At 50.1% G+C, this 26,843-nt stretch overlaps 1 protein-coding gene across 2 annotated transcripts in view; it reads right to left on the bottom strand.

Annotated features, from left to right (window-relative positions):
* Positions 1 to 26,843, bottom strand: part of KCNH6 (potassium voltage-gated channel subfamily H member 6) — a 144,755-nt gene that overhangs the window by 32,715 nt on the left and 85,197 nt on the right. The window contains exons 4-6 of one of the 2 annotated variants that reach the window (XM_019500802.2): positions 20,767 to 20,876; positions 17,886 to 18,198; positions 15,131 to 15,342 (exon numbers count right to left, since the gene is read on the bottom strand). In XM_019500802.2, the coding sequence (XP_019356347.1) occupies positions 15,131 to 15,342; positions 17,886 to 18,198; positions 20,767 to 20,876 (635 nt within the window). The remainder of the gene's footprint in view (positions 1 to 15,130; positions 15,343 to 17,885; positions 18,199 to 20,766; positions 20,877 to 26,843) is intronic. The other variant, XM_014609184.3, reaches the window with a different exon arrangement.

Raw genomic sequence — 26,843 nt, 5'->3', positions numbered from 1 at the left:
CCAGCATTTGCACTCCTTCAGGTTTTTTCACATCAGATTTGCTTCACAAGCTCTGCTGGTGGAGAGTGACCCTGCTGTGATAAAAGCAGCTCTTGAAGGAGGCAGGGATTAGGGCTGATCACTGATTTTTTCCTTCTAAGATGTGGGCTCAAAAGAATGAGTCTGCAAGGTGTGAGTTTCACCATCAGAAGCCACTATGTCATTGGGGGAGCTGCAAGCTTCCCTTGGAGCAGGCACACAATGGGAATAGGAGGCAGAGCCAGGAGCTGGGACCTCAGTTCATTGGCAGAAATGGACAAGCACAGCCCTGCAATGGGGTGGGGGGAGGCACCAGGAAATGAGGCCAAACTCCCAGGTGAGCTCTTACAGGCCCTGAGCATGCTCTGACTCAGACATACCCTAATTTTAGGTCCCCTTCCTTGGCATTCACTTTATTTTTAAGGTGCTAACATAGCCAGGTCAATGCACATTATCTATCCATAGATGTCAACAGCTCCCCTTTTCCAGCTCTGTTAGGTCTACGGACAAGAAAGACTGTCCCTTCAGTAACAGTCCATGAACAACATAATACCAACTCCTGCTTTTAGCAGTGTTCCACTGTGTTTCTATACTGTTGACAGCCCATGGTGATTCCTTGCAGACTGCATGGCAGGTGTCTGCTGGGGAAAGAAGAACCAAGTTTGATACCCCCTGGCTAGGGGCAGAAGTTACACATAAACCAGTTTAAGTCATTAGAAACTGGTTTAAATCTGTAACAGAACAGAAGTTCAGTGCACATAAAGTGCACATAAATCAATTTCAAAATGGCTGAAACTAATTTAAAATAAACCTGGTTGAATGCAGTATCAGACTTAACTGATCTGGGTCAAACTGGTTTATGGAACTTTTGTCCCAGACCCCTTCCTGGTTCAAGTTAAATCACAGTCCCCCAGCAAGCTTTCCAGCCCTGGGCTGTCTGCTCCAGCAGAGAAGGGCTGGAGCGATTGGGAGGCAGGGACTCCCCCCCGCCCCAGTAAACCCAGGCTGGGGTCTGGGGCTAGGGAGGGGAGTCAAACTTCCCTTCCCCTGAGTAAAGAGCTGCCTTGCCCTACTAAAAATGTACTGCTGGCTGTGACTGTGGACTGCAAATCCCAGAGGCACCTAGAAGCAGGAAGAGGAAGTTATGAACAACCCTGAACAACCCTGCAGAGTCCAGCTGTTGTGATTGTGGACTGCAAATACCATAGACCTCGGGGGTAGCAGGAAGAGGAAATGAACACACAGCCCATGCTGGCTATGTGCCACAGAGTCATGCTCTAGCACCTCCTGGCTTCTGGCCTGAGCCACTGCAGTTATGTGGCTGCATTTCCTGAATCAAAAGTGAATGTCTGTCCAGTTGTTTCTCAGTTTAGTCTCTGCAGTTTAGACTAAACTGCAAAGACTAAATCGATTCAGCCTTGGGCTTTTTGACTGTCTGTATTTAGCCCCTATAACTGCAGGGTGGAGCACAGTAAAACTGCAGAGAGTCCAGTATTGGCGAGACCTTTTAGGGTGAGATTCAGGAGGGAATGCTTTCTCCAACCTTATCTGGTCTGATATTGCTTCACTGATGCAGCCACATTCAGAACAAAGGGATTATCCCAGCATATTAGCCATGGGCACAATCCAGCTGTTTGTCACTAACTAGAGCAAAAAGGAAGAGCAGCAAATCTGAGGCTTCAAGGCACTGGCTGGAAGGTGGTCAGGAACAAATTTCTCCTCTTCCCCTATGGCCTGGCATTGACCAGTTAAAAGCATCATAAAATCTCAAGGTTGGAAGGAACCTGAAGAATCACCTAATCCAAGTCCCTGCACAGATCCAAGGTGCACCCTTCCTAAACCATCCCAGGCATACATCCACCCAACCTCTTCTTGAGACCCTCCAGGAAAGGAGATTCTACAACTTCCCTGGGCATTTTATTCCATTATCCTGTTGCTCAGACAGTTATATAGTTTTGCTGAGATTTAATATAAATATGCTTTGCTGCAAGCTGAGGAGAGGTTACGCATTCTACTGAATGTTTTGCCATCACCCAGGGTGGCAGATGAGAGACAAGGCTGGGTAGACCACTGGTGTCTTCCAGTGGGGCAGTGCCCATGTTAGTATCTTCTCCATGTCTGCATGTCTGTGTGTTACCCAGCTTGGCATGCACAAGACAGTGTGACTGAATCCACCCATCCTGAGCTCAAAAAGTCCCTCCATAATCCCACATGTCCCAAACCTGACCTTGCCCCTCCCTCAGCCCCCTCATGCTTCTAACCAGACTCTGACATCCGCTGAAGAGAAAGATTAATGAGTTGGCCCAGCCTATCAGCCATGAATGCAAGGGGGAGGCCATGGGGGCTCAGCTCTGGGTGGCACTAACTCAGCTGGCCATGATGGCATCTTCCTTGGATGCTTTCACCTGGGATATTTGGCTGCAGGCAGATGATCACCTAGGCAGAGGCCTGGTGTGACTGTCACCACCTCCAGATTTCAGCCCCTGGCAATAATGGGGATGAAATGGTTACAGCAAGGCAACGTATGATGGGATGGAGGTGGTGAGGTCATGGTGATGACAGGTTCCTACCAGGGTGGTGGAAGTGCTGGGTATGTTTGGGGAGAGGGTTCTATGGGGAAACTTCAACCACAGGATTTGGAATCAGGAGCTACAACATCCTGCCCCCCTTCCCTAGGGGTTTATCTGCTATGGACACTGGGGGCAGAGGTCATGTGAAGGCACAGACTCAACTACAGACCTCAGCGGAGAAAGGACCATATTGGCATTAAACACTGCGGATGATCGGAGGCTTTTCCAAATCTGAAGGGAGCTTGACTTCTACCAGTTTTGGGGTTGGGAGAGGGATGTCTCGCTGAGTCAATCAGCAATTCCAGAGCTCCTGGGCTCTGAAGGTAGGAGCCAGACCATTGCTGTGTTGTGGCGTGTATCTATACTGCATCCATGGCATAGCTGAGAAGGGTCACTCTCAAGCAAGCCAGGCCCTCTGCTCCCACTTGCACACACCAAACCTGGAAATATGGTGGGGAAGTCACGCCATGGATGCCTCCTGTCCTGCTCTCATTTGTGCCAGAGACAGAGATCTCAAGAGCGGCAGCAGGGGGCACCCTAGAGTGGCAGTGGGTGGGCAGAGACAATGGAGAGGCTATCCCTGGAGCATACCACCCATCACCATTACTCCAAGCTCCCTGGAGAAGAGCCAAGGCAACAGCATGGCCCTTGATTGTGCTCAGAGCCTTGCAGGACAGAGCAGCACAGCCAGGGCTCTGCATTGCTGTCCTGCCTTCCCCATTCATCCACCATGCTGAGCATGAATGTGGTTACCGTTTTGGCTGAGCCCCCTGTGACCTGGTTCTACATTTAACGTGATCCCTGCAGTGCCAGAGTAGGGATGTTGGGTCTATTACTCTGCTGGCTGACCTGGGGCAAGGTAACAGTCTCCCAAGCCTTTGACAGCACAGAGAGAGAACCTGCCATTTCAATTATCCTCTCCCTAAACACCCACTGAAGTAAGGAGATTTACACTACCACAGCTCTAGTAGAGGGACCAGGCAGGTCTCTTTGCTAGCTTTCATAGTTGTATCCCTCCAAGCCTCCAGCCACAATGGTAGGGTGACGGCCACTGCAGAAACCACTAAGACAGACAGTAGGGTCTGATCCTCTTGGACTTCCCCCAACATTATGCAATTGGGGTCAGTGGGGTTATTCCTGATTTATGCTGGCATAAGCAAGAAGTGAAAAAGTGTCCCTGCTGGACCTGGCTCTCAACTGCCTTTGTTTCCACCAGTGCAGAGTGGGCATCACACGCTACAAGATGAGGACAGGTGTGTGCCATACTCTGTACTGGAGAAATGACAACACAAAGAGCAAGGAGGTGGAAACAGGGTCTTTGGAGAGCAGCAGGCACCAAGCAATACCAGCTCTGTTCAGGTTTTAGGGCTACCTGCACATTCCTGAGCTGGCTCCAGGGGAGCTTCCAGTGGGGCTGATGGACTCCCTCCATCTCACTGAGTGCTCTCTATCCATGTTGTCTCCCCTACTACCTCTGTCCATGAGCATCCCTCCAGATAACTATCCTCCATCTCCTCCTCTTTCTGCTCTGTGGGCTCACATCAAACCCCCAAGCCTTGAGATTACTGGTAGCTGCAGCCACAATGCCCCCACAACCCCAGCCTCACAGTCAGCTTGTCCTGGCCAGCACCTCTGGCTCTGCAAACCAGCTGCCCCACTGCTAGCCAGCCCTTCACAGTCTGCAACCATCTCCCCTAGCCAAAGCCCACCCCCCATCTCTGGCTACTGTCACCGAGCCCTTTGAACAGTGCACCAGTGTTATCAGAGTTCCTACTTGTTCATATCTTACCCTGAGACATAACGAGATTTAGAATCCCACAATACAGGTCTTGTGCCCCATACTGACTAGCAGCAGCGCTGACAGTGAGAGACAAACACACACATGTATACATACCCACTCACAATCAGCAAGATGATATCACAGATGTGCGTATGCTTACACAGACACAGGTAGTGAGATGGCACAGCATATGCACACACGTGTGTACACAAGCAGTGAGATGGCATCACACACATGCACATACTCATATTCAGAGGCAGCAAGGTAGCATCACACACACATACACATGAGCCATGAGCTTGCAAAGGGCATTCAGGAGCATGGTGCAGATTAATAAAAACAATCAATAACCAGCCCCGGGTTGGGAGGAAACCACCAATCCCAACCGGAGGAGGCCAAATCTGTGGCTGGTGAGGGAGAGGGAGGGAGGAGGAAAAAGTGATTGAAATCCAATATCCATAAAGGGATGAGGGGAAGCAGCACTTGCTGGGGCAGGGAACCAGTCTCCTCCAAGCAAAGAGAGTGAAGGGGAGCCACAAGAAATGCAACAGAGGAGGGAGTAGGACAAAGTGGCTCTTCAGCAATACCAAGATTAGATCCCAAACCTTTTGCAGTCAAGACAACAATGCCTATTAATGGTGAGAAGCTTTGGATCAGGTATTGAACCCCCATGCCACAAGCACAGAACAGAGGATGGATCCCCAGGAGGCCTGATCCTGAAGGACACTGAGGGGGAAAGAAGAGGGGGCGGGGATGTTCAGAGTGCTCCTGCCCTACCCCTGCACTCAGTTCCTCACCTCTGCTCAATCTTCGATCCCTGTCCTTGGGCATACAGTTCTTTCCCAAGCACTGCCCCTTTTGTTCTGGGGCCAAAACAGTTGAAAAATCAACTGAGGGAGCAACAGGAGGGAAAACAGGGGCTATCTGTTAATTAAATTTGTGTCCTTCTTGGCTGGTCCTGTCTGAAGGTTCAGTGGTTTCATGCTGCCTTGGGGACACTTGGGGAGTGAGACGAAAATTTGAAACAGGAGCACATGGTGTTCAGAAGTATGGCCTGGAGCCTGGGACCGAATTCCACCTGCCCCTGTGCCCGCACACCCTCATCAGCTCCCAGAGTCAGTCAAGTCACCACCTGAGGGGAGTACGCTGATTAACAGGTCGAGCTGCTTATCTGGTCAACCCATATGCCCTTGCTGTCACTTGGCTGGGCTTCTGTAACATCTATGGCCTTAGCATTCAAAACTACTGGAGAGACTTGTATAACCAGAGTGACTCCTCTAACCCAGAGAAGGGGCACTCCAGAGTCACACCAGATAGGGACGTTGTTCTCTCTGCACAGTTCACTCCCTGGAGCTGCCCCCAGGGGTGTCCAGCTGCTGCATCCTAGACAGTGCTTTACAGAGCAAAAGAGAAGAAATGATGGTACCTTCTCCCTTTATGCTTTCAGTCATGACCTGCTGATCTTGGCAGACACACCTCATCCTCCCCAGAGCCAGTAACTGACTGGCCCTGGGCACCTGGCATAGAGTGGTGGGTGGAGGAGCTGCTGAGGGCTGTGTGACCTTGGTCTGTTAGGCTGGGACCCCATGGCGCAGCTTGGTTCAGAAGTCTGTGCAGGTATCACCGAAAGGCACAGCCAGACCCTCCACAGCTTAGAAGTCCAGGGATGGGAAGGAGGGAGGGTGGTTGGGCATCATTGGAAGTGGGGGGCAGCAGCTAACCCCCACAGAGAAAGTTTTGCTTTCCAAGGGAACAGGCCAGGGCAGGAGGAAGTCCCCCCTTGAGGGAATAGCAGTTCTGGTTGGTAAAGGAAAGGCAGTCCCGTCCAACTGCTGCATCAAGGCTCTTTCTGGGTTCTGATTATTCCCCACCCCCTGAATTTCCCCTTGGGTCCTGTCTTCCCCTCACTTCATAGCAACAATAGGGTCCTCATTTAGCAACTCCCCACATCCAAATGGCGCAAGTGAGACCCACCCTTCCCGCTCAGCACTTACCGGCTTCAGCTTCAGTTTCAGACTCATTCTGGCTGTTTGAAGTAAGGCTGTGTGTATGTGTGTGTGAGCATGTGTGTGAGCGAGGGAGTGAGACACAGGCAAGGGAGGGGATGGAGGGTGGGGGTGGGGAGGAGAGGATCTGAATTCTCTAGCTCAGACCTTGCAGCTCTGATATCAATCCCCTATGATCACACAAGACCCTCAATTATCTTCACCCTGCTACCAGGGGCCACTGTATGCCACATAGCCTGCTAGACAGCACAGATTCAGCCTCCTGGAGGCACTTACCAGCCTGGAACTACACCTCTAGAAGAGAAATATTTCCACTGCCCCATGCATATGTTGGGTGGCTGCCTTCAGCCACCTTGCTCCAGGGTAGCACTGCTCTGGTGCTTCCTGTGCCCATCATGAGCAGGCTCCCATCTACCTGTGTTCAAAGCTGCTGAAAGGGTCACACAGCAGTAATGGGGCATGATTGTTCTGTGCCCTACAGAGAAGAGAGCGGGTGGAGATGCTGCCCAGCACAGCTGGAGCTAAAGGGCTCACAGCTGCCCTGAACTGCACTGAATAATGTACAAGTAAGAGTGTTGCCACCCCAGTCTGCATTCCCACAAGGTGCCAAGAGCGCTCTCCTGCGGTAGCAAAGTGAGATATCTGAGAAGACAAAGCACAATACCAGCACAGCCCTAAGCCATGATTCTTCTCTGCCTTACACCCGGCAGCCACTTGCACCTGGGCAGGGTGAACCTAAAGTCCCTGATGGTCCAAAATGTAAGGCCAGAGCGGGGGATTAACCCCACCATGTCAGCTGCAGGCAGGAATTGGACAAGCTTTGTTCTCAGCTCATGCAGCTTCCTGCTAAGCCTCCTTTGGAGGAGACGCTGCCATTTCAGTTCTGCCAGCAAAGCGGAGAGGCAGGGATCCAGGGGATGGTGCCATCCCAAGGTGGTGGAGCAGGGGATTTAAGTCTACAAGCCAATCACAGACATGGCCTGGGACACAGGTAGGGTGGCCATCATAGAGGCCCGTCCAGTTGCTATCTGTCCTCTACTGATACGAAACCAGATGCCTTTATGCCCTCTATTTTTCTCTTGAAGGGAAAAATAGAGGACATAAAGGCATCGGGTTTCATATCAATAGAAGACAGAGACCAGAGTAGCAGAAAACCAGAATGTCCTTTATGAAGGCCACTCTAGACACAGGCCATGTCTGCTGAGGTCTCTTATGGCTGTGAGCTCTGTGGGGTAGGAATCCACACTGTGCACAGCAGAACAGGGCCCATACTCCACTGCCCACGGGCTCCCACCTTCTGCAGCTGAAACTGCCCATTACCACCTCTGCAATGTTGTCCTGCACCTTCCTGTGTTCGCCTATCCCCAAAATCCTCCCTCAAATTCCATCTCCTTTGACCTCAGGCACTGAAATACTCTACCCTGGGCCCACTATCCACCCCCTCTGTACCGCATCTTGCTGGTTTCCAGTGCTTTCATGCTGGCAGTTTGGTTCAGCCACTGGGTCACTCAACGGTGCCAGCTGTGGGATAATTCCTAGCCCTCCATTTAGGCTCAGTAGTGCATTTCATACCAGCCACCTGACTGCCATCTGACAACAACATCCATCTCAGAGGAGAGGGAATTAGGGTCTTTTCTACCTAGGGAGGTCCAAACCACAAAGAACAGGTCTGTTTATATAGGGATAGCTCTGGCTATGTGCACACTCTTCTTCCAGGATAAGTGTGGCTTGGTATGGAACTGAGCTTGCTGCTCTGGAGTCAAAGACTCTGTGCTCCATTCTCCAGTCCCCTCAGCATACCCCATCCTTCTCTCCACTTATTGCAGACAAACCCTGGCACAGATGCTTCCCACTCCTCACAATAACTCCAGACAGAAGGCACATTAGGAGTGACCTCAGGGTGAAGCCAATTTACTCATTGCACTTATGGGCAAAGCCAGCAGTGACTGATGCTGGCAGGGTGGGGGTGAGGTGAGGTCCTGGCTCTCCAGGCTGGCACTAAGCCCCCTTCACACAATCCAGAGAGCTCTGTGTCAGGTTTTCCTTGCTGGTGAGTCATTATTTATAGAGAGTAATAACTGGATTTCACGGCCCTCTTTGCCTTGCCTGTGAATTATTTAGCAGCTGTAAGTGAGGAGTGAGGGTTCTGCCAGAGGTGCGTCTCCTGGCTGCAGAGCAAGGGGGTGCTTAGACCCCTGCCTGTTTGTGCTGTGCAGAAAGGATCCTGTCCACAAGCCCTTACATCAAAGCAATTCAGCAGCATTTGGCCCTACAGTACAACACGGGTGGGAAGAGCAGGAGGAACAGATGTTTGGCTTCCTGGCCAGCATGGGGTTCCCGTGAGCACTCAGGAAGGGGCATCAACAGAAGAGAGGATCTACACTTTGCACCTGGGGTCTGCATCAGCAACAGGCCCAGTGGGGACTGCCCCCAAAGGCAGACATGGTCACAAATGGCATGAGTATGGCCAGGCCTCAGCACCATGGTTCTCCACTGGGTTGGGAGATCAGGATTCTTTTAGGGAGGGTTTTGCCCAGCTCCTGGACAGGCCTAGTGGTGACAATCAGAAATGTAAGTCAGGGTCTTTTTCTTGCTTCTGAGGTGGGAATGGAATTCAATGGTTAGACCAGAGGTCTGGAATCCAGGGTTCTTTGGGAAGGAAAGGGGGATAGGACTTAAACATAGCACAAGAAGGGGATGGGGGGAGGTCCAGAGTGAGAGGATCCAGTCACCTCCCAGCTGTCCTGGAGATTTAGGCAAGGGGGAATTGACAAGCTCCACAGCTCTAGGCTTGGTACAGCGAGGAGGGCACAGACTCCATACACTCCATCTGCCTGCAGCAATGGCCTGTCAGCTTCAATTCCATCCCTCCCAGCCAGCTAATGACCTCCTATTGACAGGCAAATGGTGCTGATCAAGCGTCAACCCTGTTGCCTAGCAGCCAGCCCCTGTATCATGGCTGGTTGCCCCCACCCAGCGTGTCATGCTCTGCAGCTTGAGTGCACGTGGCATCCAGGAAGAATAGGCGGGGGGTGAAGGAAGGGAGAGCACAATCCCTGTACCATTCCCAGAGGTGCAATGGAGGGAGCTATAGGAGCCTCTTTTCCCAGTTGGCAGCAGATCCTGCTGCCAATGTAGCTGAGGCCTTAAAGACTGAACACCAGACTGGGACCCAGGACTCCAGCATGCTTTACCCAATGCTTGGAGGTGGAATGGGGCCCAGTGGTTACATCCAGTGGCTGGAAGCCAGTACTTCTGAGTCCTGTTCCTGCCTCTGGGAGAAATGGGATTTACTGGGTAAATCAGAGGCCCAGTATCAGGTCTGCCATCCTAGCAGTCTGAGCATGGGAGTGGGAGCCAGGACTCATAGGCTTTTTAACATGTGCGAACACCTGACACTGTGCTGCACCTTGGAGGTGCTTTAATTCAAAAGCTCACCACTGCCATTTTCTGCGTGCTGACATGCATTTTGTCACTTACACAATTGCATGTGGTGCAACGTAGTGCGTGTCAGCTCACATGTGGAGCAGACTTGATTAATCAAGTCTTGATTAAACAAGTCTGCTCCAAAGCAAAAGATCTCTCGTGTGTAGCGGGACAGTGTTGCACCCAATTCTTATAAATAAACTAAACAGTTGCAATGTAGATTATTACACAGTCTGGTGGGTAGAAAATTGGCTTATGGGACGCACTCAGAGAGTGCTGGTAGATGGGTCGGTTTCTACCTGCAGAAATGTGGGCAGCTGAGTCCCCCAACACTCTGTCTTGGGACCAGTACTGTTCAATATCTTAACTAGCGACTTGGATGAGGGATGAGTAGAAAGCACCCTGTCCAAGTTTGCAGACGGCACCAAACCATGGGGGGGAGGTAAACAAACTTGAGGGCAGGGAGCAAATCCAGGTGGATATGGACAGGCTGGGGAAGAATAGGATGCAGTTTAACAAAGATAAGTGACATGTGTTGCACCTAGGGAGGAAGAATCATCAACACTCCTATAGCCTGGGAGGTACCACTGTAAGTAGCACAACTGCGGAAAGGTATCTTGGAGTCGTAGTCGACTCCAAAATGAACATGAGTCACCAGTGTGATGAAGTAATAAGTAAAGCTAACCGCACTCTTTCTTGCATAAGTAGGTGCATCACAAACAGGTCCAGGGAGATGATACTTCCCCTCTAAGCAGCATTGGTCAGGCCGCAGCTGGAGTACTGCGTCCAGTTTTGGGTGCCGCACTTCAGGAGGGATGTAGATAACCTGGAAAGGGTTCAGAGGAGGGCCACCTGTCTGGTTAAAGGCCTACAGAAAAAACCCGACGAGGACCGATTGAGGGACCTGAATCTCTTCAGCCTCCGCAAGAGAAGGGTGAGAGGTGATCTTGTGGCTGTCTACAAACTTGCTGGGGGGACAGCAAGAAATAGGGGATACAATGTTTCCCAGGGCGCCCATCGGGGTAACTAGAAACAATGGCCACAAACTGAAGGAGAGCAAATTTAGATTGGACATCAGGAAAAAATTCTTTACAGTGAAGGTTGCTAAAATATGGAATTCTAAGGGAGGTGGTGCTGTCCCCTTCCTTGGAGATATTTAAGAAGAGATTGGAGAAATGCCTGGCTGGGGTTATCTGACCCCAGCACGCTTTCTTGCCCAGGGCAGGAGGTCAGACTTGATGATCTAATAGGTCCCTTCCGACCCTAAAATCTATGAAAAAGGTACATGTATAAATGCCCTATGAGTCCAAATCCCAGCTTAGTCAGCAGCTCCTGGAATAACTTTAGGAAAGGCGCTGGCCCATTCTTTGCCACAGTGTCCCTGTCTGTAATACTGCTGACTGACTTTGTTACGATCTATCTGCATGGGTGAGCACTGGTGATACAGTAGGTGCTTTCAGAAGGGCTGGTCCCTGCCTCAAGGAACTTGGGGCAAAGAATGCAAAGCATGGCAAGGCCCGTGGGTGAAACGCTCTTTTGAGATGCCAGGACCACTGTCGACAATAAACAACAGCCTGCTGGGACACAGCCATGAGTCACAGTTATTCCCATGCCCCCTCCCCTGCTCCGGAGCTACCCCTGCTTTCACTCTCCCCTGTCCCAGTTTGCCCCAGCATTTCTCACACACTTGTTCCTCAGCTCAATTACAAGCACAGTTTCGTCAGGGAAAGCTTTTAAAACTTTTACTCTTCCATGCCAGCTTCTGATCCTGCATTTGTCCCACAGCAGCCTGTATCTCTTGGAGAGGAAGGGGGCCTGAAGGCTGGGAATCAACAGCCGTGGTATACCTCACACTCTGCCTACTAGTGTCACTGAAATGGCTATTCCAATCTGTGATTAGTCCCTACTTGGGTACAGCTGGGCTGTTAACCTTAGCCCTGCAACAGGGAGTTCTACAGGTACACAGGATCCAGAAGGTTTCCTTGGATATGCCTTAACTGTACTGTCTTTAGATCTGGGCTCTGTTGCTTGATCTGTGAAGGACACCTCCCTCAGTCCTCTCTGTGCCTCAGTTTCCTTAGCTCTAAAACCAGAAGAAAAATACCTGCAGTGTCAATCAGGGGGCAAGCAGGGTAAGGGAGCTGATGGGCAGAAGGGCCACTCAGAGCCTGGAATGGGAAAGACGAATATTATGGGGGTACAATCAAGAGCCCCATTACTTGTGGCCAGACACTGCTGAGCTCTGCTTGGGTGGTCGCCTCCAGCACACATTATTGCATGGCTCTGTAGCACAGCACTGAAGCTTCCCCTTCAGACACTAGGATCAGTCAGCTGATGGATTTTTGCCTCCCAAAGATGGGCCCCCTTATAGGACAGCATAGCATTTCCTGTATTCAGGGCAAAGTGGGGCTTGGTTATTGATTTGAGCAGGATTGGGATTTAGACTGAATTTTCTTCCTACTAGCTGTGTCTCCTGCCTGTGGCTCTGATCTAGAGTGGGAATGGCCGTCATGAGGGGTGAAGGGCTGCCAGCTTTGAGATGCAATAACAAAATCTACCATCCCCTCTCCTGTCCTCAGGGAAGCCCAGTGGAGCTGCTACCCCACATCATAGTGACATGCCCCCTGCTGGAGGATCCCAAAGCAGAAGTCCCTGCCTGATGTTTCAGAACCAGGTGAGAGTTGTGTTGGGATTTGGGAAGGTTCCACTTCCTGTTCTTTTGCCCTGATCCCCTTTCCCTTATGTTCCAGGCTAGGGCTCTGACGATACTTCCCTCACAGTCCCCAAAGATCTAGCTCAAGTTTTCCACCAGCCCCAGTGCAAGGTGAGACAGGATGTTTTGGCCTGTCTTGGGCCATGCCAGGTCCCACTCTGTCTTTTACCTAGAAATGAGCAAGGAGAAGAATCTGGGATCTCCTGCGAGCAAATGCTCAATATCTACTGTGTCCCCAGCCCAGGGACCCTGTATGACACAAAACCTGCCCACCATCTTACAGGAGCATGAACCTCATAGATCAGGGGTGGGCAATTATTTTGGGCAGAGGGCCACTTACTGAGTTTTGGCAAGCCGAGGGCTGCATGACAGGCAGCCAGGGGCAAATAAATATTAATTTTCTAAATTTTTTAGGGGCCTCGCAGGTCGGATAGAATGGCTTGGTGGGTTGCATTTTGCCCACCCCTGCCATAGACCTTCTTGAGACCAGACCCAGGCCACAATCCTGTCCTGTTCAGCATGAGTAAGCCAGCGGGTGAGAAGAGGCTGCAGGGATCCCCTTCCATTCCTGTGCATCTACACCAATGATCTAAGGGCCTGACTACGACCTCCCACCCAGGGTGAAGTTTCCTGTGTGCTTCCTGCCCTGGGCAGCAGACCAGGGTGCCCTAGGAAAAACCTCCAGAACTGTTCTGCCCTTTGTGGGCCAGATAGCTCTAGCCCCCTCTCTGCTTCTTCCTGGTACCTCTTCAACACCCAGCCCTGCAGTTTTTATCTTCTGCACTCCATGGAAGCCTGAAGGAGGGTCGGGTCCAGAGGAGCACAGGGCAAGGGGTTGTCTCTGCCAATCAATCTATGCCTGTGCCCTGGAGCAAGAGCCCTTGTAGATGGGTGCTGAACCCCATGCATGCCTGGGATGTGGTCTCTCAGTTTAGTGTATTTATTTCTGCTCTCTAGAACATAGCTGGGCTCCTGCCTGACAGGCGCCCCAGGAACAGATGCCTAGCTCTTACCCTGCTAGCCCCCAGTCACCCCATCTTTCCCACCCAAGGAGACCAGAAAATGGAAATCCTTCTGGCATCCCACTTAGTGAGGGGACACTGCCACCTGGTGGCATCTGCAGGAATACTCAGCAGCTTTGCTGTCATGGATTGCCTCTGGCTCACAAAGCCCAGAGGGGACGCCCCCATAGTACTGTATACACAAACTTGGCCTCCATGGTTGGCTGGGGATGAGGGTGTCTTTTATACTGGCATCAGTGAACAGTTATGGAAACTTAGAAAAGCAGAGCTGGAAAGGCCCTTAGGAGGTTACCTTGTCCAACCGCTGGTTCAAGACAGGATCAGCTCTGCAGCCAACCTAGTTAAGTGTTTTTCTAACCTGTACATACTTCAGGCACCACCCTCACAAAAAACTACCAAGCATCATGCACAAAACATCAAAATCACCCTTTAACTTGCCAAAAGTAAAGCAGGGGAACAAGGGCACTGTCTATATCCTGCCACTGCAAGGACAAGAAGTCATGCAAAAAGGGTGGCATGTTTCCTGCTCCCCTTGGAGACTGGCAGAAAAACACCCTGGGCACCTATACATGAGCAGCAAGACTGCTGTGATGCACTGTAATTACAGCACGTTGCAGCAGACTTAATTAATCAAGTCTGCTGCAATGCGCTGTAATTAATTAATCAATCGTAATTAATCATCCAATGAGCTTTAGTTAAAGCGTCCCTACCACCATTTTTCAGTGTTGGGACGCTGATACACGAGACGCTCCAGGCCCTTTAATTAGCACGGTTCTCAAAGCCACACTAATGAAAACATCCCCCCCGCACACCCCTAGAGCACATATATAAATGCCCTCTGAGTCTTGGCACATCTGGCAGCTCGCAAAAATCAATCAATCCAAGATAATTCATAGGAACATCTATGAAGCACATATAATACAGACACACACACACTCTTCCCCATTCATTTTGGATTCCTGCTAGCAAATGAAAGAGCCTTTTCACCTTAGAAAAGCTACAACTTCTCACTGCAGTGACGGAAAGGCTTTGGTTCATGGAAAGGGCTGTGATGTCATGAGTAATCAAAGAGACACAGATCTGCATTTGGTGCAAATCAGACACAGCCTCAGTGACACTGTTGTTTCACCCCAGCTGAGGTTTGGCAGAGAGGAAAATGAGGATGTGAGATGCCAGAATTAGTTTCCATAAGACTATGTGACCCTCAGAGGGAAACAGAGTGATATGCACAAAACACCTTTCATTGAATCCAATTTCTGAACAAGAATTTTCCAAACATTTTCAGTTCTCCCCAAAAATTATATATATATATATATATATATGTATATATATAATTTTTTTTTACCCAATTCCTTCTGGAAACAAATGAAAAAGCTAAGAAAGACCAGCATTCCCACTCCAGGGAACAAATCACACTCCTACATGAGATGATTTCTGATCAGCTCTGCCAATTAGTGCAACCAGCAATTTCCTTTCTCCCATCCCCAGTCTGCTTCATGGATTAGCCCAACCATCCTCCCAACCCCGGGGGGGAGAGGGGGCGCAGCCCAAGGTCTGTAGAGAGTCCTCTCCCCACTTTCCCACCCTACACCTACCTGCGTGACTTTCTCGGTGACGTTCTGGGTGCGCTCCGTCACCTTGTGGGGTGCGATGATTTCAATCTCTGTGGTGGAGCCCGAGCGATGCTTCTCCAGGTTGAACTCCACAAAGTTGAGGGTGAACTGGGGGATCTGGCTGATGGTGCGGTACTTCATGAGGTCAGAGTCTGAGGTGAAGTTCTGGGGGCTGGGCTTGACATGGGAGGCCTCTGAAACCCAGGAAGAAGGAGAGGAACTATCAGGAGGACATCATAAACAGCAAGGAACCATTCATTGCCCAAGGGTTTGTGGATAAGAGAGCACAGGACAAGCTTCCTGAGAGAAGGTGCCACCCCTCTGCCTGGGGAGACGGCTCTGCTATGGGGCCATGCTGTGTATCTGTATGCCAAGGTCCTCCAAACAGGCAGGTGCTCTTTGGAGCCCAGGCTGAGCACCGGAAAGGATCTGATTGTCAGAAAGAGGATCCATGTTTAAAAATAAAGGCTCTTTCAGGTATCTCAAGCCAGACACTACAAGGTGGAGGGGCTTGACTTCCTGCCTGTCTCTGAGGGCTGTGGTGAAACAACCTGAATGGCAAGAGCTACTCACCAGGTGCTAGGGCAGGTCATTATGGTCAGCACTAGCATCTAGTACTGGATACAGAATATGGATGAAACAAATTGTGTCTAAGGGCATGTCTACCTCACTTCTGTACTGCTGTGGAGAGCCCCTTGGAGAGGCATGGCCCCACCTGCCTGCTCCTGGACTACCTGTGCCAAACAGATATGAGGCAATGATGCCTTTCTAAGGGCACCCACTACCACCATTCCCAAGTGTGCTGGTGACATGGAGCTCAAGAGCAAGGGGGAGCAGCAGTGACAAGTGGGAGGACCAGGGAACTTCTGGGGGCACTTCCAAGAGCTCAGCAGAAGCGGCATGGACACACTTTCCAACTTGAAATCAGAGGCAGGTCCTGCTTGACTTTGTAGGTCTCAGGCAAAACATCCAAATGGTTGTTGGGCTTTACGGGTTACTGCTGCCTGGGCTGCACCAGCTGTTCATCCTGCTTCTCACTAGCAGAAGAGGGTGGAGCTTTGTCTTGTACCTCAGAGGCAGCAAGCCTGGAGTTGGATGATCTGCCTACAAAGGCCTCATTTATCCCAGCTAATCTGTCTCCTGTAGGCAAAGGCAGGCTTGTTCTGTTTGTGGCATTGTCTAATTTTTTCCTCAGTCTAGCTGAAATGTTTCTAGCACTGAGGCTCCTAGTCTCTGCCATGCCTAGTAGACCTCACTGGCAGGAAATCTGTCTTAGAAGACTCCCAACTTTTCAGATGTAGCCAGTTAACATTAGTCTTCCCTTCATTCCCTATTCTCCCCAGTGAGACTTATTTATCCCTCTTTCAGAAGTGTCCTGGCTCCCTTTGGGCTTACACACTCTGAATATTTGTGTCTCCTGATCCTGGCCCCATTCTGAGTGAGCCAAGCAGCACAAACTCTTTCCATCTCCTAAACTGATCCTCCAGGGTCTGGATTGGATGATCAAGTGATCCAGATGATCAATGTTGCTTTCAAATCTCACACCTGTGTATCAACATTATCTCACAAGGATGAGGTATCTGGAAATGAATGCAGAATTGCAGATGCATTCACTCCAGACCCTCATAGAGAAGAACTATTCCTTCCCCACTCCAAAACATGATGCCTCTGCATCTTCAGGCCACAAGAGAATGAGCACTGCCGCTCCCATCTAATTGATTGTCTTTTCTCACTTGGAGGAGCCAGAAGGTCAAAACATCAAAATAAGGGTGAGATTCATTGACCTAATACTACTTTCATGGAGGTGAGTAGAAGCAGAGTTTGGCTTGTGATGAGCACATAGCAAAATCCCATCCTAAGTGGCCAGATTTTCAAATGTCCTCAATGCACAGTGGCCTCACTGGGTGTCAAGTTCTTCTGAAGCCCTAGCAAGAAGTACCAAAATAGAAGATGTTGAGAATTAAACCATTCTGCAATCTGCCCTTATTTAATTGTCTGAGCTCTTTAAGAAACCCAGTTATAGCAGTGTGCATTGAGCCTTTGAAAATCTGTTGAGAATGTTGTCCTCAGTTTGTCTCAGCTCTGCTTTTCAATTCCTTAGGAAAACACACTAACTTCTCATCTCCTGGATGCAATTCTTTTCTGAATTCAGGCTCACTGCATTATTTTTTGCCCACATTTCTTGGACTTCCTGCGTGACTGCTCTGGTGTCTATGGACCTTTTTGTTTCTTCTCAAGCTGGGATCATCTGCATTTTTCACTGACAAGCAGTGTTGATGGTGATCCCAGATTAAATTGTTCCATCTCTGACCCATCTATAATGCACAGGGATTACTTCTACTACATTCATCATATTCACCAATACAAATGGACTCCCACACACTTTTTCCTGAGGTGGGCAGGTGATCAGGAAAGAATCTGTTTAATATCTCCTGGATTTACAGGGCAAGCAAGATAAGTTTATTCAGACATTAATGCACAGAGACACAAACAAATCTATCATCTACAGGCTGAGAGACAGAAACATTTGGACTTTCCAGAACATGAAAACACACTGAAGTTAGTTTACCCTTTTGAAGGTGGCCCCTTTCTCTGCTTCTCTAGGAGAAGACAAGGTAGGGTGAGAAACTCCCCCAGGAAACGTTACAGCAGTCCAGAGGAGGACTCATCTGCTGGAAGAAGTTCTGCTTCATCCTCCCCCTTGGTAATGATATAACTGCGTGTGTTTTTCCCCTACCTGAGTTTGCCCTCCTCTCCCTGCATTTTCTCTGGAACTCAGACCTCGTGGCCTCAAAGTTGTCCAAGGAGGAGACCCTGCGGAGGCTGTGGAAGCTGCCCCTGGTGCGCAACCGAGCCAAACCCCAGGCCGCGTATGACCCTGGTGGCCTCATGAAGGGAGGCTCTTGTTTCAGGGACGAGTGATGTGCAGTGGGGATGGCCTCCAGGCTGGGCATCCTCTCCTTTTCCAGGAGGGACTCGGTCTCTGACTGGACACAGTTCTCATTGGGTGGAGTCTTCAAGTCCCTCATAATCAAGGAGTCGCCACCAGGCTTTAAGACAGCCAGGAGAAAGTGTTTCATTAGAAGGAGTCCTTGAATGCTGGGGGATGAGGGGGAAGCTGGGTGAGGACAGAGGAAGGACAGAGGGCTGGGGAGCGCTGCCATTTTGTGGGTTAAGGTCTGACTTGAAGGACTGAGCACACCCTGTGACATAGCTATAGCATTCTTCGAAGCCTAGGTGTCCCTCCCTGATTCCTGGTATTACAGTGGGACCCATCAACCCATTCCTGCTCCACTAAGCCTGGGTAAGCATGGGGGGAGGTGTTGTGCAAAGGGAGTAAGGGGGAGTTATCCATTATGATCAAGCCAATAGCAAACAGGAAGCAGGCCAGAGCAGGAGCAAAAGAGCAGGTTCCCATAGTGGCTTTACCATGGTATGAGGTTGCTCCTATCCAGGATGTTTCTAGGACTTAATGCACAGACATCTACTGCTGAATGCATTCTGCCCTCTCCTTTTTGCCTGCTACAGGAGTTTTAAAGCACAATGTTTTAGGTCCTTGACATGCGGCTAATAGATGCTACCTGTTCTACACTGCACTTCTAGGCCTTCCTATCCCACAGTGCCTTCTCTTTTTTGGAGGGCATGAGGAGGTATCCTACATTAGGAGATGCCTGTAAATACAGGCAGGAAAAAGCAACCAAGCCCTAGTGTGGAACACATGTTGCATGAAAGCACAGTGCTCATGCCCATGTATCTCACATGCCTCCTATTGAATCTGTTTATGGGCTCACCAGCTTCCAGACACCAAAGGATTAAAGAGCTTCCTAACATCAGTTGGAGTAAAAAGCCCAAACTGTACTCTTCAGAACGTCTCCAGATTTGGTTTGCCAGAGACTTGGTGCTATTCATGAAGTGGATTTGATTCTTTTGATGGGAAACCATTCTCACTTAACTTCACCTCACCTCACCCATATACCTCACCAGCCAAAATGCTGCCATTAGCTCAGCAATGTGTGGGCTCCAGGACCCACCAAGCCATCATCTTTGCTGCTGAGCTCCATCTATTCCTCAAGAAACAAAATCCTTCTTCTTGTTTTGGGTAGGTCGGCTCTTTTATTCTAAGGTTCAAGGCCTTCTCTGCCTAAGTGAGGGTGCTCAGTGGATTCTAAATTTCACCACCTCTCACTTCTTACACTGCTGGGTCCCTCTATCCCTCTGTGTTGCTATCATTAGGGTAAGACTCCACTGAAGGCAACAAAATGTCAGGCTATCCCAGGGTATCACAGCAGGTATCTTCTATGTGGATACAGTGAGGAAAATTGCAGCATTCCAGGCACCTTCTACCTGGACATGCCTAGAATCTCTCACATGGTGTCTAAAACCTTGACATAGGCACCTTTAGGTACCTAAAATCTTGACATACCTAGAACCTTTGACCACACTGTGGCTACCCTGAACCTTCATGTACTTACAAACCCTGACGGCATGATTATAACTTTGAGGTTCCTAAACTAAAAACTTTGAAGGGTATAACAGATATCTACAACATACCAACACTACTGGGCTGTACAGCCGGTATAGTCTATGTGGATATACACTATATACTTGAAAGCACAGCAAAGGTCTTGTACCTGGACATACCCAAAACACTGATTATCACCACAAATGCCTTACACCTGAATATATCTACAATGTTTGGATGTACCTGGAACAACTGGCAGAACAGCAGGTATTTGTTACTTGGACATATTTGGAATGTGTGGAGTATCCAAAAAACTATGAAAACAGCAATCACTAAAGCGAGGTAGACACTAAAAACCAAGAACATTTCCCCTACCTCACCAGGTTTACCATGCTAATCCATCAAGGATGACAAGCTCTTTGCTGCCGTAATGCAGGGGAAGAGATGGACAAATAGCTCATTAGAACTTACTGAGATTCAGTACTTATGGTCATCCATGGTGGTGGCACATAGATGGGCAGGAAATATTTAAGAAAATGTGTCGTATCAAGGAATGTTTGCACCAGAATCCTGGAGTTATGCCCCCTGATTTTTATAGACCCCATGCTATGCCCAGTGTTATCACCTCCAACCAGCATTACACCCTTTCCAAGTGGCAGTGTGTTTAATGTGGTTATGCAACTTTCCAGGCTCTTTTCTTACCCAGGTCATACTAGAATCTTGAGTTACAAGAAAGTTAGATTCTAGCCGTATCCAAATCCAATCTCCTACCCTGTGCACACAGATACACATGCACTCCCTGCTCCTGGCTGGAAGAAGAGCTTTTCAATTGTGTGTTAGAGGCCACGTGCATGTAGCAGGAAATGGGAATTCTCTTTTAGCTCTTGGTGTCCAAAGCTTTTGGAGTAAGTAAGAGGTTCTGGGTTCTGTCCTCAATGAAGTTCCAAGTGACTAAAAAGGCAACAAGCAAGCAATCCCTGACTGGCCAGTGGCCACAGCATTAGCTCAGCATTTAACTATGAAGAGAGAAACCCTTAGATCCAGACACTACACTACCCACAGCAGCTGCTGAAGGGGGCAGGGTGGGGAGAGCTGAGGAAGAGCACTGGGTCCTGACCTAGGGAATTGGCTTATATGGTACAAAGTCTATGGTTACCTTTCCATAGTCAATGGCTACTCCATCAAACTCACTGGTGGGCAGAGATTTCCGCTGGATTGAGAGTCGCCGCAGGGACGGGAGACTATACTTCAACCTCCTACCTTGACCTTGTTGAAAAGAAAAACACAAACAAAACACAAGAGACACAAATGTAACCTATCTGCAAGCAATGATGGGAGCTCTGAGCGAGGTAGATGAAGCAGGAGGGACAGGATAATGGGCATAGCTGAGATGAACGCAGCCAGAGGAAGGCGTTCATGCGGCTTGCCTAGTGGGACTGCTGCCTATGCTGGGATAAATACTCAGCCACACGGGATCCTACGGGTCAGCACTGACCATTCTAGTGACAATGGCAGAATCAACAGGAGGGGATGGCTGGAGAGTCTGCCTCTGGTTCATCCCAGTCCCTAGAGCCAACAAATGGTAGCAAGGTTAGGTGCTACCTATCTGGGGCTGACTGGGATGGGCATCCTGAAGGGGAAAGATTTTGCACCCCAGCTGTCTTGTTAGCTGGGCCCAGCACTAGCACTGTTTCTGAACCATGCCAGAGGGATGAAATCCTTCACGGCATTGATACAAACACAGGCCAGCTGGGATTCCTTAATGGAGTCAATGTCTCACAGCACAGTGTAAATCCACATGGAGAGGTTCACTGGCAACAGGACCCAGATCTCTGACCACCAGCTCTGTCCCATCTTCGTGTGTAGCGCAGATGCCCAAAAGCCTCCTCTCAGCCATGTAGGCGGGCTTTTCAATGCATTTCATGTCCCCCTCTTCCTACTACCACTCTTGCTGCTACTTAAGACTTGTGCAGTTTGACCCTGCTAGTTTATGACATCTTCTCCTACACCTGGCCTGGCAGAGGAATATTTTGGGCTCGATTCTCCCTTGCAAAGAAATATCATCCTTTGTGCTGCATACTCATTGCACGCAAAGTGGGCGATGCACACTTGGGATTTTCAAAGCCATCAAAAGGATTTGGACAGAATGGGAATTGAGCATTTGCACCTTCTGAGAAAGCTTTGAAAATCAGGCTAGAAGCAGATTTCACATCAAGAGCTGCATTAAAAAAACAGTAATGTTGCAGAGGCAAGCAGTCAAATGTAGGAATTGGCAGGGTACATGTGTCTGTGGCCCCTGCCCCACTGGCATTCAGGCAGGGAGGAAGAAGTTCTCAACTTCTGAATATACAGGGGACAGGAGTTGGAGGTACAGGGGGAGCAGTGGAGTAGACTGGGACAAGGAGGCTGGGTCTGAAGGTGGAAGTGGGGGAAGACAATTGACTAATAACAGTACGAGTGCAAGATTAAGGATCAGGGGAAAACAGATTGGCTTGGCAAGGAGACAGGGATCAGGTGCTGGATGAAGACAGAATACTGGGACAGGAAACCAGGAATAAAAATAGGATGTGGGGGAAGAATGAGATTGAACAAGTAGCTGAAGTAAGACTGAAATGGGAGATTAGTAGGCTGGGGGCACAGTGGAGGAGGAGGTGCGGAGGGAGGTACAGGAAGAAAACTAGAGCTGGCTGGGTTATGAGACAGGGACAAAGTCTTGGTGGGGGCATTGATGTCAGATGAGGAGTCTGGAGAAAGAGGCTGGGACAGGAAAGTAATGGGCCTGAGGATCATGGATTGGACTGCATGGCCAGTGGGGCAGGAGAGAGAGATTGGCTAAAAAGCCAGGAGGCAGAAGCTGGGACTTGCTGAGCAAGGAGACTGGAATGGAGCTCAGGGACAGGGTGTGTGACAGGGATGATGGGGAGCCTCAAAGGGAGACAAGGTTAATGATGAAAACAAGCATTGGATTGTGCCTGCTACAGTACGCTTTCATGAAAACCACAGGGAAAAGGCTTTATTCTGCTCTCCTGATGGCCAAAGGGTGACAACCTCCTACTGCTAGCAGTTGCTCCAATACTTCATGTGGCAGCAGGGGTCTGTGAATTGGACCTGGAGGTCCCAGCCCTGCAGGTGGCCTTGTTGGGGGTGTGGGGGTAGGAATAGGAAGCTACAGAAAGATTTTCCCCCCATGTGATTTTTTAACTTTAACGAACTATCCAACTACGAAGAAACCCCCATACAAGAACTTTGCAAATGCTGCGGCATGAAGTACTCCAAAGGACAGGAAATGCTAACAGTAAAGCTGCCTGTGCAACTTGTGCATGGATCAGGGTGCAGACTCATTACAGGGTCATATACTATTTTTCCTCACAAGGCCCCTGCCCTTCAATGCACAAGATACACCATGTCCTGGGATGAACCAGGGGTGTGCAGCAAAGCACTGCATACTGCTGCAGTGCACTCTGTAACAATATGCCTGGACCTCAGAGGCAAAACCAGCAGCAGCAAAAAGGAGGAGTCCAAAGGAGGAACAGGAAGTGAGAAGGAGGAGACAGGAGGAGGAAGGGAGTTAGAGAGGCTGAGGGAGAACAGCCTGCCCTGTAACAGCTATGTAAGAAACTGCTACAATAAAGACACTGTTTATATTAAGTATTTCATAGATTTCATAGACATTAGGGCTGGAAGGGACCTCGGAAGATCATCGAGTCCAGCCCCCCGCCCAAAGGGCAGGACGTCAGCTGGGGTCATAGGATCCCAGCAAGATAAGCATCCAGTTTCATCTTGAAGGTGTTCAATGAAGGCGCTTGAACAACCTTCGGTGGCAGGCTGTTCCAGACCTTGGGGGCTCGGACAGTAAAGAAATTCTTCCTTATGTCCAGCCTGAAACGATCTTGTAGTAGTTTGTGACCATTCGTCCTCGTCATCCCTTGGGGCGCTCTGGTGAACAAACGTTCCCCTAGATACTGGTGGTCACCCCTGATAAACTTGTAGGTGGCCATCAGATCACCCCTGAGCCTGCGCTTTTCCAGGCTAAAGAGCCCCAGGGCTCTCAGCCTGTCATTGTAGGGTCTGCTTCCCTGACCTCTGATCATGCGCGTGGCTCTTCTCTGGACTCTCTCAAGCTTCTCCACATCCTTTTTGAATTGTGGAGCCCAAAACTGGACGCAGTACTCCAGCTGCGGCCTCACTAAGGCCGAGTACAGGGGGAGAATGACGTCCCGGGATTTGCTTGAGAAGCATCTATGGATGCAAGCCAGCGTTTTGGTCGCTTTACTAGCCGCAGCATCGCATTGCAGGCTCATGTTCATCTTGTGGTCAATGATGACCCCCAAGTCTCTTTCTTCCATAGTGCTAACCAACATAGCACTGCCGAGCCTATAAGGATGCTGCGGGTTTTTTTTCCCAAGGTGGAGAACCTTGCATTTATCGGCGTTGAACACCATCAGATTCTCATCCGCCCACTTGCCTGTCCAGGTCAGCCTGGATCACCCGCCTGTCTTCTGGTGTGGATGCTTTGCCCCAAAGTTTGGTGTCATCGGCGAACTTGGCCAGTCCGCTTCTGACTCCAATGTCCACATCATTAATGAAGATGTTGAACAGTATGGGTCCAAGGACAGAGCCCTGGGGGACCCCACTGGTCACAGGACACCACAATGAGTGACTTCCATCAATTACTACCCTCTGGGTCCAACCCCGGAGCCAATTTTCCAGCCAGTGGATCGTGGGGGACCCAAGGTGACAATTGGCCAGTTTCTCCAAGAGACGATCATGGGACACCAGATCGAAGGCTTTTTTGAAGTCAAGATATATGACATCAATCTCATCTCCCTTGTCCAGGTGATAGGTCACCTGGTCATAGAAGGAAATGAGATTGGTCAAGCAAGACCTACCCGCAACAAACCCGTGCTGTCTATCTCTTAAGATGTTGGCGTCGGCCAGTCCATTAAGGATGGCCTCCTTAATAAACTTTTCTAAGATCTTCCCCGGGATAGAAGTCAGGCTGATGGGCCTATAGTTAGCCGGATCCACTTTCCTCCCTTTCTTGAAGATAGGCACCACGTTGGCCTTCTTCCAGTCTTCGGGCACTACACCAGAGCGCCAAGAGTTTTCAAAGATCCGCGCTAGAGGCTGGGCTATGATGCTCGCCAGCTCCTTGAGTACCCTGGGGTGAAGATTGTCAGGGCCAGCTGACTTGAAGGTATCCAGCTTCTCAAGATGTTCCTTCACAAAGTCAGCATTAATGGAGGGCAGGGGATCACCCTCACCCGGACTTCCCGGCCCTGTAGCAGGCACAGGCGTCCCATGGGGCTGATGAAAGACCGACACAAAGTACCTATTTAATAGGTTGGCTTTTTCCTGGGTGTCAGTTGTCAGTTGCCCCATCTGGTTCAGCAGGGGTCCAACGTTGCCCCTGCTTTTCCTCCGGCTCCCCACATATCTGAAAAAGGACTTTTTATTGTCCTTGATGCTCAAAGCTAGCTGGAGTTCAGTTGCAGCCTTGGCTTTCCTGGTCTGCTCCCTACAGGACCGGACCAGTGCAGAATAATCCTCCTTGGAGGTGACTCCCATCCTCCATCCTTTGTAGGCCTTTCTTTTTAGCCTCAGGAGGTCTGCTAGGTCCCTGGAGAGCCAGGGGGGCTGCTGTGCCCTCTTGCTGCCTTTCCTCCGAGATGGAATAGACTTAGTTTGTGCATTGAGGATCGCTCCCTTGAGGAGCAACCACTCTTCTTGAACTCCCCTCTCCCTGTGGTCACAGTCCCTTAGGGCCTCACTGACAAGCCTCCTGAGCTTGTCAAAGTCGGCTTTCCTGAAGTCAAGGACTTGCGTGTTGCTGACTGACTTGCCAGCTTTTCGGCAGATGGTGAAGGTGATCAGCTCGTGGTCGCTGTCACCCAGCTTCCCATCGATCACTAGGTCGCCGACTAGGTCCTCCCCAGTAGCCAGCACCAGGGCGAGCAGCACTTTGCCTCTCGTTGGCCCATAGACTTCTTGAGTCAGGTAGAGGTCATCCACGCACGAGAGGAAGCTCTGCGACCGCTCAGATTTTGCTGAGTGATCCTCCCACGAGATGTCCGGGTAATTGAAGTCACCCATGACAACCATGGTCCTGGAGCAAGCTGCCTCAGCCAGTTCCTGGGAGCTGTGCCTTGATTACCCAGACAGGCTCATATGAAACATGGTGGCAGCAGAAAGTCTGTGAGGAAGCCCAAGAGAAGAGAGAGACCTGGGCCCCAGCAGTGCTTAAAACAGATTGCGCAGCCACTGGCGGGAATATTCGAATGCTCGTGGCGCACAGGCCAAGTCCTGGAGGACTGGAAAAGGGCCAGTGTGGTCTCCATTTTCACGAAGGGGAGGAAGGAGGACCCGGGCAACTATAGGCCAGTCAGTCTCACCTCCAACCTTGGCAAAGTCTTTGAAAAAATTATCAAGGCTCACATATGCGAGAGCCTGGCAGGACAAATTATGCTGAGGGGAAACCAGCACGGGTTCGTGGCAGGCAGATCATGCCTGACCTATCTAGTCTCTTTTTATGACCAGGTTACGAAACGCCTGGACACAGGAGGAGGGGTGGATGTCGTATACTTAGACTTCAGGAAGGCCTTCGATACGGTATCCCACCCCATACTGGTGAACACGTTAAGAGGCTGTGACTTGGATGACTACACAGTCCGGTGGGTGGCGAATTGGCTGGAGGGTCGCACCCAGAGAGTCGTGGTAGATGGGTCGGTTTCGACCTGGAAGGGTGTGGGCAGTGGGGTCCCGCAGGGCTCGGTCCTTGGACCGATACTCTTTAATGTCTTCATCAGCGACTTGGACGAGGGAGTGAAATGTACTCTGTCCAAGTTTGCAGATGACACAAAGCTATGGGGAGAAGTGGACACGCCGGAGGGCAGGGAACAGCTGCAAGCAGACCTGGACAGGTTAGACAAGTGGGCAGAAAACAACAGGATGCAGTTCAACAAGGAGAAATGCAAAGTGCTGCACCTAGGGAGGAAAAATGTCCAGCACACCTACAGCCTAGGGAATGACCTGCTGGGTGGCACGGAAGTGGAAAGGGATCTTGGAGTTCTAGTGGACTCTAAGATGAACATGAGTTGGCAGTGTGACGAAGTCATCAGAAAAGCCAATGGCACTTTATCATGCATCAGCAGATGCATGATGAATAGGTCTAAGGAGGTGATACTTCCCCTCTATCGGGCGCTGGTCAGACCACAGTTGGAGTACTGCGTGCAC

This window comes from Alligator mississippiensis, chromosome 4, assembly GCF_030867095.1.
Source record: "Alligator mississippiensis isolate rAllMis1 chromosome 4, rAllMis1, whole genome shotgun sequence".
Classification (NCBI taxonomy): Eukaryota; Metazoa; Chordata; order Crocodylia; family Alligatoridae; genus Alligator; species Alligator mississippiensis.
Note: the sequence above shows the minus strand (reverse complement) of the source record. Positions and strands in the feature narration are given on the sequence as shown.